This window comes from Erpetoichthys calabaricus, chromosome 6 (assembly GCF_900747795.2).
Source record: "Erpetoichthys calabaricus chromosome 6, fErpCal1.3, whole genome shotgun sequence".
Lineage (NCBI taxonomy): Eukaryota > Metazoa > Chordata > Cladistia > Polypteriformes > Polypteridae > Erpetoichthys > Erpetoichthys calabaricus.
This window is the reverse complement of record NC_041399.2, coordinates 78,129,467-78,147,222: the sequence shown is the minus strand read 5'-3', so window position 1 is coordinate 78,147,222 and position 17,756 is coordinate 78,129,467. Positions and strand designations below refer to the sequence as shown.

General features: G+C 39.0%; 1 protein-coding gene across 15 annotated transcripts in view; it reads right to left on the bottom strand.

The window, feature by feature from the left end:
* Positions 1 to 1,265: 1,265 nt before the first annotated feature.
* epb41l3a (erythrocyte membrane protein band 4.1-like 3a) overlaps positions 1,266 to 17,756 on the bottom strand; it is a 275,326-nt gene continuing 258,835 nt past the window's right edge. For 14 of the 15 annotated variants that reach the window (XM_051929140.1, XM_051929137.1, XM_051929141.1 and 11 more), the window contains 5 exons: positions 13,170 to 13,298; positions 12,888 to 12,983; positions 8,863 to 8,943; positions 8,451 to 8,567; positions 1,266 to 2,398 (listed from right to left, as the gene is read on the bottom strand). In XM_051929140.1, the coding sequence (XP_051785100.1) occupies positions 8,457 to 8,567; positions 8,863 to 8,943; positions 12,888 to 12,983; positions 13,170 to 13,298 (417 nt within the window). In that variant the 3' untranslated portion in view covers positions 1,266 to 2,398; positions 8,451 to 8,456. The remainder of the gene's footprint in view (positions 2,399 to 8,450; positions 8,568 to 8,862; positions 8,944 to 12,887; positions 12,984 to 13,169; positions 13,299 to 17,756) is intronic. The other variant, XM_051929142.1, reaches the window with a different exon arrangement.

Sequence of the window (17,756 nt, the reverse complement as noted above, 5' to 3'; positions counted from 1 at the left end):
TATGTGCTCAGGGTGAACCTGCTCTCATCTGTGAAAAGCACAGGGCGCCAGTGGTGGACCTGCCAATTCTGGTATTCTGTGGCAAATGCCAATCAAGTTCCACGGTGCTGGGCAGTGAGCACAGGGCCCACTAGAGGACATCGGGCCCTCGGGCCACCCTCATGAAGTCTGTTTCAGAGACATTCACACCAGTGGCCTGCTGGAGGTCATTTTGTAGGGCTCTGGCAGTGCTCATTCTGTTCCTCCTTGCCCAGAGGAGCAGATACCAGTCCTGCTGATGGGTTGAGGACCTTCTATGGCCTTGCCCAGCTCTCCTAGAGTAACTGCCTGTCTTCTGGGATCTCCTCCATGCCCTTGAGATTGTGCTGGGAGACACAGCAGACCTTCTGGCAATGACACGTATTGTTGTGCTATCCTATAGAAGTTTGACTACCTGTGCCACCTCTGTATGGTCCAGGTATCGACTCATGCTACCAGTAGTGACACTGACCGTAGCCAAATGCAAAACTAGTGAAAAAACAGAAAAGACGAGGAGGGAAAAATGTCAGTGGCCTCCACCTGTTAAACCATTCCTGTTTTGGGGGTCGTCTCATTGTTGCCCCCTAGTGCACCTGTTGTTAATTTCATTAACACCAAAGCAGCTGAAACTGATTGACAACCCCCTCTGCTACTTAACTGACAAGATCAACATCCCAGAAGCTTCATTGACTTGATGCCATACTCTGATTAAAAAGTGTTCCTTTCATTTTTTTGAGCAGTATATATGCAGCAACAGCATAAGGCTATTTTAAAAGTGGGAATGTTCAAAAAAAGGATAATAAAACAATGAGTAGCTAATTCTAACATTTGTGAGAGCCACCATCATGTGACATTAACTCTCACCTTTGTGAAATGATACCATAAAACAAAAGACGTCTGCCAAATCAGATCACAAAATAAAACAATGGCACCTCCTGCATGATTTAGTGATATTCATGAATTTTACTGTTTTTTTATTATTCCTTTCCTTAAGGCTTAAAATTCTCTGTCAATTACTTACTTATAAACAACACTATGAAAATGCCATCCTTTCACATCAAGTCAGAAATGGTATAGACAAAAAGGAGAAAAAAGACGCTCTTTCAACAAAGTGCTAAAAATGAGAGGAGCAATTTTTGTCATTTTTACATTCAAGTGTAGCACAACTTTAAATATAACATGTAATAACAGATTAAAAAAAAAAAGAACTGTTCCCAGCACTTTCTGAAATAAAGAGACAAACCGCCTTTAATGTAAGGTATTTTAAACACTTTTATTTCACAAATGCATAAACATACATTCAACATGTATGGTACTGCATAAGATGACAGAATGGTGAAATACTCCCTTCACTGAGATTCCAGTGAAGCCCAGCCATTGAATGCGCACTCAGTACCAGCTCGGAGTGACCGCTCTCTTGGCGTAGTTTAAGGCTTTGCTCTCCACTAACAAGTGAATGTCAAATGAACTTTTAGGACCCCATAGCAAACTTCTGTGACAGGTGTACAATGAGACGGACTGAATCAATATACAATCAATCTAGAGCAACCAATCTCACAATGTGAATTAAGTAGTCTGTTGTTCAAGCAGCATTATTCTTATTTACGGATATATATATATATATAATTTTTTTTTTTTGCCACAACAGGAATATCCCATTACTTAGCCTTCTCAAATTAACATGAAACACAATGGAAAAAACATAAATGATACAATAAAAATGGCTAAATTATTACCTACTAATAGTATCAGTTTGCCTAATATGCACAAGTACTGTATGTACTATAGTAAGTCCTTTAAAAGTGTACCTTTTTATTTTGCAGGCATTATCAGTAAAATCAGATATGATCCACTTACAAGGTTCAAGGTGACTGAATAAACAGAGGTGGGGGCCAGGATTATTGTTGGCACATCTAAACCATTATTAACAATATGCATATAACATATACAGCCTACAGAATGGGATCTGGGCATTTTACAGAATGTAGAAATTAAAAATAGCAATTTAAATTGTTCTTTGTGTTAGGCCATAAGACTGGTATAGGTAATGTTTCTTTTCCCAAGTATTGGTTTTGACTCTGCTGCCTTATAATTAGCGTGCAGGTATATTAAAGCACCTGGATAGTTCCATTAGTTTCTAAGAAATTTTAAAAATGCAGCATTGCTCAAGGTTCATGCAATATGCATTTAAGAATGTTTATTTGATTGAACTAAATTATGAAAGCGAGTGTCCATACTGTATAGTGATGGTTAATAGGCAATTTTCTTTTGTCAGATGTTCCAATGCAGGGAAGATAACCCTAGGGAGATGTTGGCACGTGAAGTCACATTTAACTCCACTTGGACATCCTTAGTTTAAATAATGATTTGCGGTTTATTCCTGCAAAATAAACAAGGAAAGAGATGTAAGCACAATTGTGTTTGCAAGAGAGCTTTAAAATATCATCTGGCCATCAGAGAACAGATTCCAGAGAATACAAATCTGAAAAAAAGTTCAGTAACAGTAAAAGAAAAAAATCTAATAACAAAGGCATTTAAGGTATAATACCTTAGAGGGATACAAATTATGTATTTTGACATAAACCTTGTTTTTTCTTTTGGCTAACGAAAGCAATAGTTAATACAGATACTTATATGCATCAAGGAAAAACCTGAACAAAACTTGCTCACAGTTAGGGCCGGTCTATACTTCATGCTCAGAATGCGTATGCACATGCATCATGACTGTCATGTGATCCCAGCATTCATTTGACATGTCTTCTGAGCATGTCCTCAGAAATTAATGTGACGTATGCACAAGTTGCAGTACCAGCAAAAAAATCACAGAGCACAGTGTGTTCAAGTTTGGAATGTGACATCAGAGTCTTACTGGTGATTTGCAGATCCTACAAGATCAGTGTACATGGTTCAGTGTGGTAAAGAAAATCATCAAACTTAAATGCTAACATATAAATGTATTTGTGGTGCTTTTCTATCTATTTCTTGCAAGGGCAATACAAATACATTTTAAAAGCCTCACATACCATTTTCTATCCCGTCATTTTTTTTATTTGCACCTTCGCACGGCATTAGAATGTACAGAATTGTATTAGAACCTCAAGAGAAAAAAAAGTGACACAGTGATGGAAAAAAAGGTCTATTTCATGATTAAATTGTAAATTTTGACTTTAATCATGTAATTTATTTTGTCATTAAACTAGACCGTCGTAACATCATCTTAAAATCAACCCAGTTGTTAATCGCTACATGCTTCTGGGGCTTCCCACTGCACTGACAGCAGCGGCAGGCAGCGATTGCCACACAGAACACATTAAACTTATTATATTTCGGCTCTCTACACATTTAGAATCCTTGAGTTATACTTGATATCACTTTCATGATGAAATGTGTTAAAGCATGTATGTTACATTTTATAGATAAATCGTTAACTTTATTAAAATAATTAATACTGTTTATAATTACATGTGAGGTAGCAGGTGGCAGAGTGGTAGTGCTGCTGCTTTGCAGTCATGTCCTGTGTTCTCTGCCTGGAGTTTGCATGTTTTCCTGGTGGGTTCCGACAGTGTGCTCCCGTTTCCTTTCAAGGACATGCAGGTTTGGGCATTTGGTGATGCTAAAAATGGCGCTAGTGTATGTGTGTGCTTGTACTCACCTTGTGATAAGCTGATGCCCTGTCCAGGGATTGTTTCTGCCTTGTGCCCAATGGTAGCTGGAATGGGCACGTCTCTGGATTGATGGATGTAATCATTAAACATCCATCCTTTTAAGAGATATTGTGGTAAGGTGTACTGGGAGTTTAATGGATGTTTTGGGCAATTCACAACACAGTGAAGCAGAAGTTTGTTTTCTCACCATGATGACATCTCTGCCACCTCCAGATTTACATAAAGTATGCACGCAAGTCTGAACAGTACACTGCATGTGTAGCAGTAGTGTCCACAGGCGCATGTGTCGCATCACATGCTTAGTTTTTTATAACTACTAAAACCGCTTTTCAAACAACCTTTTCCTTACATAAAATGTTTTATTAACATGAATGGAAAATTTAAATACCCCCAGCAAAGGTACATCTAGTGAGTTACTATTTATTCAGCACATTGTCTGGAAAAAACATATGTGCATAAACCAGTTTATGCAGCAAAGCAAATGTATATAGGCCCTTACAAAGATGTTGCTATAGCTGGTGAAGGTTTGTTATTCTACCACTGTAATACCATTATATTTTGACAGTTTTTTAGCTTGTCTGGTGGGAGCCCTTTCTCCTGTGGGGCCGCAGTGTATTTGTCACACACATAAGCTAACACTATGCCTGTACAGAGTCTACCTGTGTGGCTTGTCACATTCCTGAAAAAGGAATCATACAAAATTTATAGTTAAGGCTTATGCAAAATAAATTTAATTAGAAAAAATGTGTTGGGCAATAGTTGTAGGTGAACAGGCAATGCATCTAACCCCATAATTCTAGGGACCTAGTTTTAATTATAAGCCCAGTCACTCTGCAGTGTTCCTTCTTATAAATGTTTGTGAAAAGAGCACTGCCCAGATGATCAACACACTGAAAACCCATTTAAAACTATGAAGGGAAGATGAGAACAAACCCCAGATGTGATTTATGCACTCCAGTGCATAAATAAGTAAATTGTACTTCATCATTCTCTCAGTGGTTTTAAATCAACTTAAATTTGTGCAAGACAATACTGTCTTGAAGGGCAGCCCCTTGATCCAAGTACATTATATAAGGACAGGTTATCAGATTTTAACAATGGGAAAATGAGAAACTCAAAAATGACCTCTGTAAAACTGCACCATCTTGAAAATACTGAAAACACAATTAATGTTTATTTCTTAATTTCTCTGAAAGCTACAATATTTAAAAAAACAGTTAATAGTGAAGATGCTGAAAAAAATCCTGCAGAATGATGACTTTAGATGGCTTATGTAAAAGCAGCTCAGGTACTTCCTGTAGTAATGTGCTGCACTGATTATACACAGTCATGTGAAAAAGTAAGTACAGTAACCCGGAAATGTTTTTTGCTTTTTTAGCATATGTGGGCATATCAAGAGTTGACCTTTGTTTAAACAGTATCTATAGATAATAGTGAAATAATGTAACAAACATCAAGTCACATTTGTATTTTGTAGTCTATTGTATAATTTAAATAGATAAATACAGTGGTACCTCGGTATACGTCTGCTTTAGAATAAGTCCAACTTGGTATAAATCCTGTTTGGACGCGAAAAATTTTGCTTGGTATACGACCTTTGTTTGGAATACAACTTGTGTGCTAGAACACCGCGTGTGGTATAGTGAGTCCGCGGCTTTAAAAAAAGGGCCAGGTTTTAACCCATATAGCCGTGTCGTTCTCCGTGGGCGCAATTGCACAACCGCGGGTAAGTTAATGAGGTAGTTGGAGTGAGTCGAACCTGCACAGGTGGGCTGTGATCGGGAAGTGTGAAACTGCATTTTTAACCTCGGATTTTATCGGATTTATTTATTGTTGTTTTTATCCCCACAGAACACTTGTTTTTATGGATATTTATTAAATAATTATTTATTGAAACCAGATACACTGCACTTTTTGTTTGGACACTGATTTTTGTTTTAAATAAAAGCACTTGGCATTCTTGCACTATCCCCTGGCTTCATTTGAGAATTGTCCTCATTTGTCAGCTCATCTCGGTGACACTACCGATGCTGTTGGGTTCAGGACTCCCCGTAAGGACGTATGGGAGCGTGGAGCGGACCTGCATCATCACACCGCGCCTGCCCACATACCTGCCCACGAGCATCAGTACGCCAGTTGCTAGCATTCAGTGAACAACCCACGCTATAACTCTATGTGGATTTTCACGTAATTTTGTGTTTTTTTGCGTAAATTTGAATTGATTGTTGAAAAGTATGAAGGTGGCATGCGTATCCGGGACATGGCTGCTGCATACTGTATGCCGAGAACGACGGTATCTACGATTGTGAAAAACAAAGGCGTTATTAAAAAGTAAAGTGAGGTTAAATTTTAATTTATTTCATCTAATTGCTTTTGTATTTATGTATTTTAGTATTAAGCAGTTTTTAAATTATTTTATACAACCCCATCAATGTATAATATGCCAATTAACAATAGGATTTTTTTTTCATGGGAACGGATTAATCATTTTCCCTTTATTTCTTATGGGAAAAATTCATTTGGTATACAGTACATCCTGTTTGGTATAAGTCAAAGGATCTGGAGCGGATTAAGGATGTATACCGAGGTACCACTGTATACAAATTTTTCTTGTGGAAAACGCAAGTATCCCTGAAATATGTATACATCATTAAAATCTGGTGCAAATGATCAGAACATCATTAGAGAGGATCCTTGAAGATACTTGTCCTACTTAAACCTCTGACATTTAGTTTGGGTTGTTTGTTGAGGTTATCACCAGGACTAGATGGAATAAAAATACTCTGATGCCTTCAGAAAGGAGATTAAAGATGCCTATAAGTCTGGGAAGGGATTTAAAGAGATATCCGAAAGCTATAAATCAACTTTTCCACTGTCCAGAAGATGGAGAAGATTTCACACAACTACCAACTTGTCCAGGCCATAAAGAGGCTGCACAAATTAGATTCACATTGGAGGTGTGACTGGAGGAAACCTTTACTGTCCCGAAAGAACATCAGCACTAAAGTTTGTCCATGAACATCCAGGCAAAGACTAGGACTTCTTATGATCCGGACAGATGGGGCAAGGATAAGAGTTATTTGATCAAAATACCAGAAGATATGTTTGGCCAAAACCAAAGCCTGCATTTGATGAGAAGAACCTGATACCAGCTTAAAGAACAATGGTGTAAATGGTAAGATTTGGGACTGCTTTGCACCATTAAGGCTTGGGCTGCTCATTTACACAGAATCCACTAGAACAAGAGGTTGCATGAGGATAATGTGAGACCATCGGTCAGAAGAGTGAAGCTCAACCGAAAGTGGACCAATACGACAATGACCCTAAACATACCTTTAAATCCACCAAGAAATATCTAAGAAAGAAAGAAATTTGGGTTGCTGTTGAATTTAAATGTGGATGTGCATACAAGGCACCATTCAGCCATCATACAGCTAAAAGAATTCTGTATGAAGAAATGAGCAAATCCTTCCCGTAGTTGATGTCAGAGACTGGTAGAGAGTTACAGGAAATGCCTAATTGAGGGGGAAATGCCAGCCATTAGAGCCAAGGGTGTACGGGAATGGCATATTAGTTTATTTTTCATTGAATAAATTATTGCAAAGTTACTTTATTCCATATATCATCATTATCTAAAGATACTATTTAAAGGAAGATCAAATCTTGATATTTCCACATGTGAAAAATGAAACAAACATTCCATGTACTTACTTTTTCACATGATTGTACCCAGCTTTGCATCAGTTGCATTGTATAAAGGTGGCACATAAAACAAGTCATTCCCAATACAGGCACTGTGACTTAATGACCGAGGCTCTGAATGCTAAACCACAGAGTTGTCAGTTGAATCCCCAGTACTGGATCACGTGCTGTGACTGAACAAATATGTAAACAATTGCCTTCATACACTTACAGTATTCAAGTTGCATTGTTTAGCTAATTAAATCTCAGTGGAAATGTAGAATTAACAGAAAATTAAGAAGAAAATAACAACAGTAGAAGCAATCTTACATTTTGGTGTTGCTCAAATGCACAAAAAGCAAAGAGTACTGTGTAGGAATGGACTGATAGCATATACTAGATCAGGCCAGGACTGATACTGACCTTATTAAACAGACTGAGCACTGGCCAGATGTGAAAAATCCACAACATGATCAATGTGCCACTGAACTCTTTTAGCACTAACTGTAATTTCTAGCCTATTTATTTTGAATGTTATTTTTTTTATTTTTCCAGTTTTGCATTTGTACTAAATGGTCTGCATAAGTGGCTGCTAGCCAGTGAGTGATGAACCTCTGCACTACAAAGCAAAGTGAACAAAAAAGAAAAAGTACCAAAAATTTCCTAGTTACTGTATCAGGTAATAATAAAGCAGTAAGCAATGATTTACTAATGATTAATAAACATTACATTTAGTACATGAACAAATAAAAATTACTTTCCAAATAACTGATTTAAACAAAGACGATACAGATGTTCTGTGATGAAAAATGGCTAAGTAATAGCCTAAATACCCTCCAATCTGGTTATCATTGTTTTTATTATTGTATGTTTTTCCTGTATTTTGCTTATCTTAATGCTTACAGTATTGCTGAAATTACTTTTTAAATAATTTTTTCCAGTTGTGATTAGAATATAAAGTGCTGTTTTACCAGTTGGAGGGATTTAAGGCTAGTAGTGAGAAATGGAAAGCATTATATTATGATGGCCCAGTTTAGTAAGCTAGCCAAGTTAGAGCTACTTTATTTTTTTTCTTTCCTCTCTTACCTGAAGTCACTCTTCTCCATCTTCTGGTGTGATTTCAGTCTCTTTATGTACCACTACTTTGGTCACTGACATGTCAGGGTGCTGCTCTTTGGCTTCTTTTATTGCCTGAGCCAAGGCCTAGCTCAAAGAAATTTGGAGTGACGAAGAAACAAGAGGAGGTGGAACATGCATGATCAGAGACAGGGTGGAGAAGAGTAACAATTAACAGTATTTATAAATAAAAATGTATTTCACAATTATAATGAGAAAACAAATCACTGTACCAGCATGCCAAATCAAATCAATTATATATATTTAATTTTATTTACCATATATAAACAAATGGAAATCACCAACAGAAGTCAAATCAAACAATAATATTGTTATATATGCATGTAAAGAATAGAAAAAAACAGCACAATTAACACCCCACCTGGTCATGATCAATATCAGCATCTCCAGTTATAACAATTCTCTTTTCAATCCTGGTTTCTGAAATTCCTCCCTTTACTGTCTGGGAATGGAAAAAGAAAACATATTAAAAGAGGCGGAATAATAAGAAAGAATTGCTGATTTTCTCAAAGGTTTTAATTTGTCTTGATAGTACACACATATAAACAGGCATGACTTAAACAAAATAATGACAACATAATATATTTCATTTAGCAAGCATAACTAAATTGACATTTAGTTAAAACTAAAACTGCTTTGATTTTCGAAAACAGTAAAATAGCTTCACACTTTTTTTTGAATGACATGTCAGTGACCAAAACAAAACATGAAAAATAATAACCATTATTGACAAACAAAAAAAAAATACATTGTTGTAACTGTAAATTTTGCTGCCCACCAGAGAGTAACCAAAGTTAGTTTAATCTGAAATCAATTAAAAGCATATATTTATTCTGGTTTGCTCTGACTATGACCAACGGCACAGTGGTCAGTAGGGCTGGGTATTAGCACTGATGTCCCGATTTGATCCGATATTGATTTTATGTTGACCGAATTAGCATGCACTGATATATTTGAAGTGGTGGCTTTTTTTTTTTTTTTAGAAATTACTTAATCATGCATAGAGAACATTACTATAATGTGACAAATTTCAGTAATACTTTATTTGAAGGGTGTCTACATAGTGACTTCATAATATATGCATAAGCATGGAATGACATTTAAGAAGAAATAGTTAATTAGTACTGAACAGTTAGACATCAGTATCTGCAGGTGTGGAACAAAATTCCATTGCTCTTTAAAAAAAAAAAAAATCTCATAGCACTGTACTCATTCAAAATTCAAAACAATTAACTAACATATGTATCACCACATCAGAGTTCACATGTACTATAGGGGACTCCTTGTTTTAATACAATGCAATGGCATCTACTTTATAAAACATCTACATCATCTTGTGAAAAATATTATTATAAAATAATCATAAATTGTTTCTTAAATAATGTTATTCAATAACCTGTTTGTGGAGTTATAAATCTTCATGTAGACACCCTTCAACTAAACTGTTAGCCAAACTTAGTCCCTTACTGGACATTTAAAATAACCTTGAATTAGTCGAAATTAAAGATACAGTAGGAAGTGTCTTTCTTTAATTCTACAATTTACACATATCTTCAGTTGCTCACATATAGATCAGTCTGGAAAATGTGTCCTGACAGTCCTCAGAAAAAAAGGAAGCATTTTAAAACTAGGATCTAGAGCTGATGCTTGTTGACAGTGGCACTGAATGAATAGAACATGAAAGAAAAAGAACCAGCCATTGTGACTGATAATGCCACTACTATGGAGCTACTTCAAGTCGGCTACTTGAGCATGCACTCACTTTTGTATTGCAGTCTACTCTGAAAATTCGAACAAAACTGCCCGCTTGCTTTGCCAGGTGAGGAACGTTGTAGGGTCTTTTATTTTTAGGGTCTCTTATCTTTACAGATAAAAACTGCTATATGTTCTGTTATTTTTTGGGCATGAGATGACTTAAACGGAAGCTTGGAGCTAAACAAAGTCTCCATTGCAGATTGTTTAGGCTCTATTCATTTGGATTATGTACTGAGACATTTCTGGGTGATGTTTGGATAAATGATTTCTCAAATTTGTTGTGTTACAACAATTAACTTCTGAGCTGCACAGCTTACATATGGCTTTGCCTATATCCAGTTGTTCTTTATCAATGCACTGTCTGAATCCGTAGTAACTCCACACATCTGATTTAAGAGTCTAAGAAGCTGACTTTGTTTAAAGAGGACACACCATTTTATGTGAAGTAGTAAAGAGCTTTTTCTGTAGAAAGCCTTAACAGGTGCATTTGCACCATCTACTGGATCGGGTGCCAAAAACGAAGATAAGCAAAAAATCTACATATAGTAAGTAATTGAGCAGGTTGTCAAGTGTCAATCTTGACACTTTAAGAATTGATGCTAAAATGTTTAAACAAAAAAAAATGATTAATCAGAAAATCGATATTTTTACCCATGCCTAGTGGTTAGTGCTGCTGCCTTGTGAATCCCACATCATGTATTAGAATCTCATGCCTAGTCACTGCCTGTGCAGTTTTTATATTCTCTATATAGCCCTGTGCAAGTGTTGGTAACTTCAACATTCTGAACAGCCTCTTTAAGCCATGGGCTAAACCATACTGTATATAGAGTACTTCATAATAAATTTCATGATGCAGAAATATACTGCTCAAAAAAAATTAAAGAAACACTTTTTAATCAGAGTATAGCATCAAGTCAATGAAACTTCTGGGATATTGATCTGGTCAGTTAAGTAGCAGAGGGGGTTGTCAATCAGTTTCAGCTGCTTTGGTGTTAATGAAATTAACAACAGGTGCACTAGAGGGGCAACAATGAGATGACCCCCAAAACAGGAATGGTTTAACAGGTGGAGGCCACTGACATTTTTCCTTCCTCATCTTTTCTGACTGTTTTTTGACTAGTTTTGCATTTCGTTACAGTCAGTGTTACTAATTTTAGCATGAGGTGATACCTGGCCCCTATAGAGGTTGCACAGGTAGTCAAACTTCTCCAGGATAGCACATCAATACGGGCCATTACCAGATGGTTTGCTGTGTCTCCCAGCGCAGTCTCAAGGGCATGGAGTAGATTCCAGGAGACAGGCAGTTACTCTAGGAGAGCTGGACAGAACCATAGAAGGTCCTTGACCCATCAGCAGAATTGGTATCTGCACCTTTGGGCAAGAAGGAACAGGATGAGCACTGCCAGAGCCCTACAAAATGACCTCCAGAAGGCCACTGGTGTCAATGTATCTGACCAAATAATCAGAAACAGACTTCATGAGGGTGGCCTAAAGGCCCGATGTCCTCTAGTGGGCCCTGTGCTCACTGACCGGCACCGTGGAGCTTGACTGGCATTTGCCATAGAATACCAGAATTGGCAGGTCCACCACTGGCGCCCTGTGCTTTTCACAGATGAGAGCAGGTTCACCCTGAGCACATGTGACAGAGGTGAAAGGGTCTGGAGAAGCTGTGGAGAATGTTATGCTGCCTGTAACATCATTTAGCATGACTGGTTTGGTGGTGGGTCAGTGATGGTCTGGGGAGGTATATCCTTGGAGGGACGCACAGACCTCTACAAGCTAGATAACGGCACCTTGACTACCATTACGTATCAGGATGAAATCCTTGGACCCATTGTCAGACCCCATGCTGGTGTAGTGGGTCCTGGGTTCCTCCTGGTGCACGACAATGCCTGGCCTCAAGTGGCGAGAGTATGCAGGCAGTTCCTGGAGGATGAAGGAACTGATACCATTGACTGGCCCCCATGCTTACCTCTGGGACATTATGTTTCGGTCCAACTGATGCCGCCAGGTTGCACCTCAGACTGTCCAGGAGCTCAGTGATGCCCTGGTCCAGATCTGGGAGGAGATCCCCTAGGACACCATCTGCTGTCTCATTAGGAGCATGCTCTGACGTTGTCAGGAATGCATACAAGCACATGGGGGCCATACAAACTACTATGTACAATTTTGAATTGCTGTAAAGAAATTTTGGCAAAATGGACTAGCCTGCAGCATCATTTTTTCACTTTGATTTTCAGGGTGTCTTTGAATTCAGCCCTCTGTAGGTTGATAATTTTCATTTCCATCAAACGATGTGGCATCTTTTCTTTCCTAACACATTACCCAGTCCGTATCAGTATAGATATCCAGCATGATTTTTTCCCATTGAGATTTGATGTGTTTTCAAAGTGTTCCTTTAATTTTTTTGAGCAGTTTATATTATACTGAAGCATAGGTGCTATAAAAAAACACAGTAAACATGTTAATTTTTACCCATTTTTAATAAGTAGCATTCTGACAAATAAGGTATATAACTTGATCAGAATATGACTTGTGATTTAAACTGGTAGCCAGTACTGCTAAGAAAGTAATGTGGCATACAAACGCTTAAAAAGCTTAGTTCATGATTCCGGAAAAAAGACGTTTTACCTTAGTGATATGCGTTGTTGTTGTGGTACTTGTAGTTTCAGATGTGATAGTTTGGGCACTCATCAGAATCCCAGGATCTGTACTGGCATCATCTCCCTTAAACATAAATTTAGAGTCCCCATCTTTTTAGTCAGTCAGTCACAAAATACACAAAAGATTAATGAATATAGATTACTCTAAAATGTTTCTGTAAAGGAAATAAATGTTCAAAATGGTCAGCGCAAATACAATTTGGTGTCAAACAATATATTATGATTAAACATTTTTACACATTAATTTTACCTGTGAAGATTCATAAGTGATTGTTTTAGTTTCTGTATGAATAACTGGTACTTCCTTTGTTGAGATCTCTTCTCTTTCCATTTGTGCTGCACTGCTGAAACTTACAGTTTCGGTTTTCACAACAGGTGGCTTGTTTGAGAAGAAACAAACAATCAATACAGAGTTCAGATATAAGTAAAATATAGATCAGAATGTCAGTAATAGGCATTATCTATATATATAATTCACTAAGCCGCCGACAAGTAGCCACCCATGGAAAGCACGCAAGTAGCCACCCATGGAAAGCACGCAAGACAGCCCGCCCACCAACTCTAAGTCCATTGGATACAACGAAAACTCGCAGAGCCACGCCCACCAACTTGGACGCAGCAACTCACAAAACACGACGTCATTGGATACGACGACAACTCGCCGTTCCACGCCCACCACCTCGGACGCAGCACCTCACAACACAGGGCGTCATTCACGTTTGTCTCTGCTAGACTCCACATGCACCTCTGAGCCACGTGGACTTTTCATTATTCTTTTCGGTTATGACGCATGCACCACCATCGCAAACTGTTTTACACGCCATGGTCTTAGAGTTGCTGGGCGGGTCTCCGTGAGTTGCTCTTGCGAGCGGGCACATGACCAGGTGGTGTGTATGCTTTGAGAACGAGGGTGGACACGGCAGGACCATGTAAGAAGAGGCATGTTTGTCGCGGATGTGAATTGCTGAATTATCGTGCGACGGCGGTCCTCCAATTGTCAGTCACGGACAATTGTATGTTTCCCTCTCAAAACACAATGAAGGAAGCAGTCTTTAAAAACCAATAAGCCCTGTGCCTCTGTTTCATTAGCGTCTCACCTGCTTCACCGATGCAGGCCCTGCAACAGTCGAGACGCTCTCTCAGCAGCTGACCTTCTACACAAGCTGTGTGAGTGTGTGGGTGGGTGGGTGGGTGTTAGTTAATTAGTTACTCGAAGGATTTCAAGATTTAATATGCACAAGCGGTAACACTGCAAAAGCAGCCCAAACCAGAAAAGACGGCTGGCAAAAAGTGGCCGACAAATCAAACGCGTGTGCATTGTACTTACTGAAAGCAGCGTTACGGATTTTGCAAATGTTCATTTTTTTCCCTCCTTTTAGACAACTGTGTCTTTCCGGAAGTGTTCAGCCATCAATAAATAATTATGTGGTGTTTGCCTGCAGGAACACGTGCAGCGAGCAAGCGAGAGAGAGATTAAGAGACACACATACACATACAGATGCGCGCACGAGAGAGAGATCGCTGGACACATAAGAATAATAATACTTCGTTACATTGATATAGCGGTGTTCTCAGTATTCACTTCTGTTTACAGTGATCGTGTTGGGCCCTGTACCTCTGTTTCATTAGCGTCTCACCTGCTTCACCGATGCAGGCCCTGCAACAGGTCGAGATGCTCTCTCAGCAGCTGACCTTCTACACAAGCTGTGTGGGTGGGTGGGTGTTAGTTAGTTAATTAGTTACTCAAAGGATTTCAAGATTTAATATACACAAGCGGTACCACTGCAAAAGCAGCCCAAACCAGAAAAGACAACTGGCAAAAAGTGGCCGACAAATTAAACGCGTGTGCATTGTACTTACTGAAAGCAGCGTTACGGATTTTGCAAATGTTAATTTTTTCCCCTCCTTTTAGACAACTGTGTCTTTCCGGAAGTGTTCAGCCATCAATAAATAATTATGCGGCGTAGGCCTGCAGGAACACGTGCAACGAGCGAGCGAGAGAGAACGAGCGAGCGACACACACACACACACGCGCGCGCGCGAGAGAGCGCTGGACACATAAGAATAATAATACAGTGGAACCTTGGTTTGCAAGTAACTTGGTTTACGAGTGTTTTGCAAGACGAGCAAAAATTTTTAATAAATTTTCACTTGATAAACAAGCGAGGTCTTGCAGTATGAGTAGTTTGTCTGCTGAGCGTCATGTGATCACAACTGAGCTGATGGTTCTCTCTCTCTCACTGCGGGATTGTGGGCAATCGTCTTCTATTCTCCGTCTGAGTCGGCGTGCCTCACTCATATAGTCAACATCCATACAAGCGTATAGTGTTTACTACAGTATTAGCATTGTGACTGTGTGCGCGCGCGTGTGTGCTGTGACGTGCGAGTCCCTGTCTTGCACCCTAAAACACGAAGCTGAGTCTCAGTACTTTAGCAACACAAACTTTATTCAGCTTGAAACAGCAACAGCGCGGTTATACACAGACACAGCAGTCAGGCAGGGCCCTGCACATTTATAATGTTCCTTGTTCCTTGTATCACCCATTGACGGCAGGTGCTTATAGCATGTCCGCGATCTTTTCGGATTCGCTTTTACGGAGAACTGCTACAGCGCTGGGAGACTGCGATTGCTTTGGGACGCTCTTCCGCGTGTCGTCCTGTTGGGTGCAATCCCACAAGAGTTTGGAAACTCAGCCATGATTCTTTTCAAAGGTAAAGTGCAAGTTAATTTGTTTTATGTATTTTTACTTTATATTTTGTATTAATCATTTTTATATGAATAGTTTTGGGTTGTGGAACAAATCATCTGAGTTTCCATTATTTCTTATGGGGAAATTCACTTTGATATACGAGTGCTTTGGACTACGAGCACGTTTCCGGAACGAATTATGCTCGCAAACCGAGGTTCCACTGTACTTCGTTACATTGACATAGCGGTGTTCTCAGTATTCAAAGCGCTATCCACACAGGGAGGAACCGGGAACCAAACCCACAATCTTCCACAGTCTCCTTACTGCAAAGCAGCATCACTACTACTGCGCCACAAGGCAGTTAAAGAATGCACCAGGCTCGATTTTGTTTTCACTTCTGTTTACAGCGATCGGGTCGTAGATAGCATTGTTGCAATGCTACTTTTCTTGGTGGCTTATTACATTACAGATGTTTCACATATTCATTGTTTTCCCTGTGCTTAAAAGACATTAAAAAAGTGTTTCTCAACTGTGACTCCGGAACCTCACAGTACGCAAGCGATATTAAGCGTCAACAATGAAGACCCGCTACACCTTAATCTACAAGTACTGACAACTGTGTCGTTCAGGAAGTGTTCACCCATCAATACATAATTATGCAGTGTATGCTACGCCGTGGGTTGGCTAGTTACATTAATTTACATACAAAATCGTACATAGTAAATTTATTAATAACTGTACTCAGAATAAAATTAAAACAAGACTGTGCCATAGGATACCAGCTCTACATTCAATTCATAACAGGCCAGAAAAACTCATGGTTTTGCATCCTGTTTTTCATGATGCAGCCAATGAAAAGGAAAAGATTAAAGTTCTAAATTTACTCCAATCAGTTAAAATAGGTCCAAATTTTGATGTACAGTGATCCCTCACTATATCGCGCTTCGCCTTTCGCGGCTTCACTCCATCGCGGATTTTATATGTAAGCATATTTAAATATATATCGCGGATTTTTTGCTGGTTCGCGGATTTCTGCGGACAATGGGTCTTTTAATTTCTGGTACATGCTTCCTCAGTTGGTTTGCCCAGTTGATTTCATACAAGGGACGCTATTGGCAGATGGCTGAGAAGCTACCCAACTTACTTTTCTCTGTCTCTCTTGCGCTGACTTTCTCTGATCCTGACGTAGGGGGATTGAGCAGGGGGGCTGTTCACACACCTAGACGATACGGATGCTCGTCTAAAAATGCTGAAAGATTATCTTCACGTTGCTATCTTTTGTGCAGCTGCTTCCTGAAAAGACATGCTGCACGGTGCTTCGCATACTTAAAAGCTCGAAGGGCACGTATTGATTTTTGACTGAAAAACAAACTCTGTCTCTCTCTCTCTCTCTCTGTCTCTCCCTGCTCCTGACGGAGGGGGTGTGAGCTGCCGCCTTCAACAGCTTTGTGCCGCGGTGCTTCGCATACTTAAAAGCCAAACAGCCCTATTGATTTGTTTGCTAGAGATTGTTTTCTCTATCTATGTGACATTCTGTGCTCCTGACACGCACTCCTTTGAAGAGGAAGATATGTTTGCATTCTTTTAATTGTGAGATGGAACTGTCATCTCTGTCTTGTCATGGAGCACAGTTTAAACTTTTGAAAAAGAGACAAATGTTTGTTTGCAGTGTTTGAATAACGTTCCTGTCTCTCTACAACCTCCTGTGTTTCTGCGCAAATCTGTGACCCAAGCATGACAATATAAAAATAACCATATAAACATATGGTTTCTACTTTGCGGATTTTCTTATTTCGCGGGTGGCTCTGGAATGCAACCCCCGCGATGGAGGAGGGATTACTGTATAGCATATTTCACAAGCCACACCATGACAACACATTTTATCAATATATTGGTATATTGGTGTAGAACCAAGTTTTTTCACTACTAATGTAAAAACACTGTCATCATACAAGCCCACTTAACATTATGCCTCTGGAAGTAACATGTGGATCCTTCAGACAGGGTTTTTGGAGAAAAAACTGACACAACTATAATGTTTATTGGCTACCATTCCAAAAGTTTCAGCTACTTTCGCTAAAAAGACTAAGAATTTTCTCTTCTGTGTCAAGTATGCACTCCTTAAAGAAAAGTGTTTTTTTCATTAC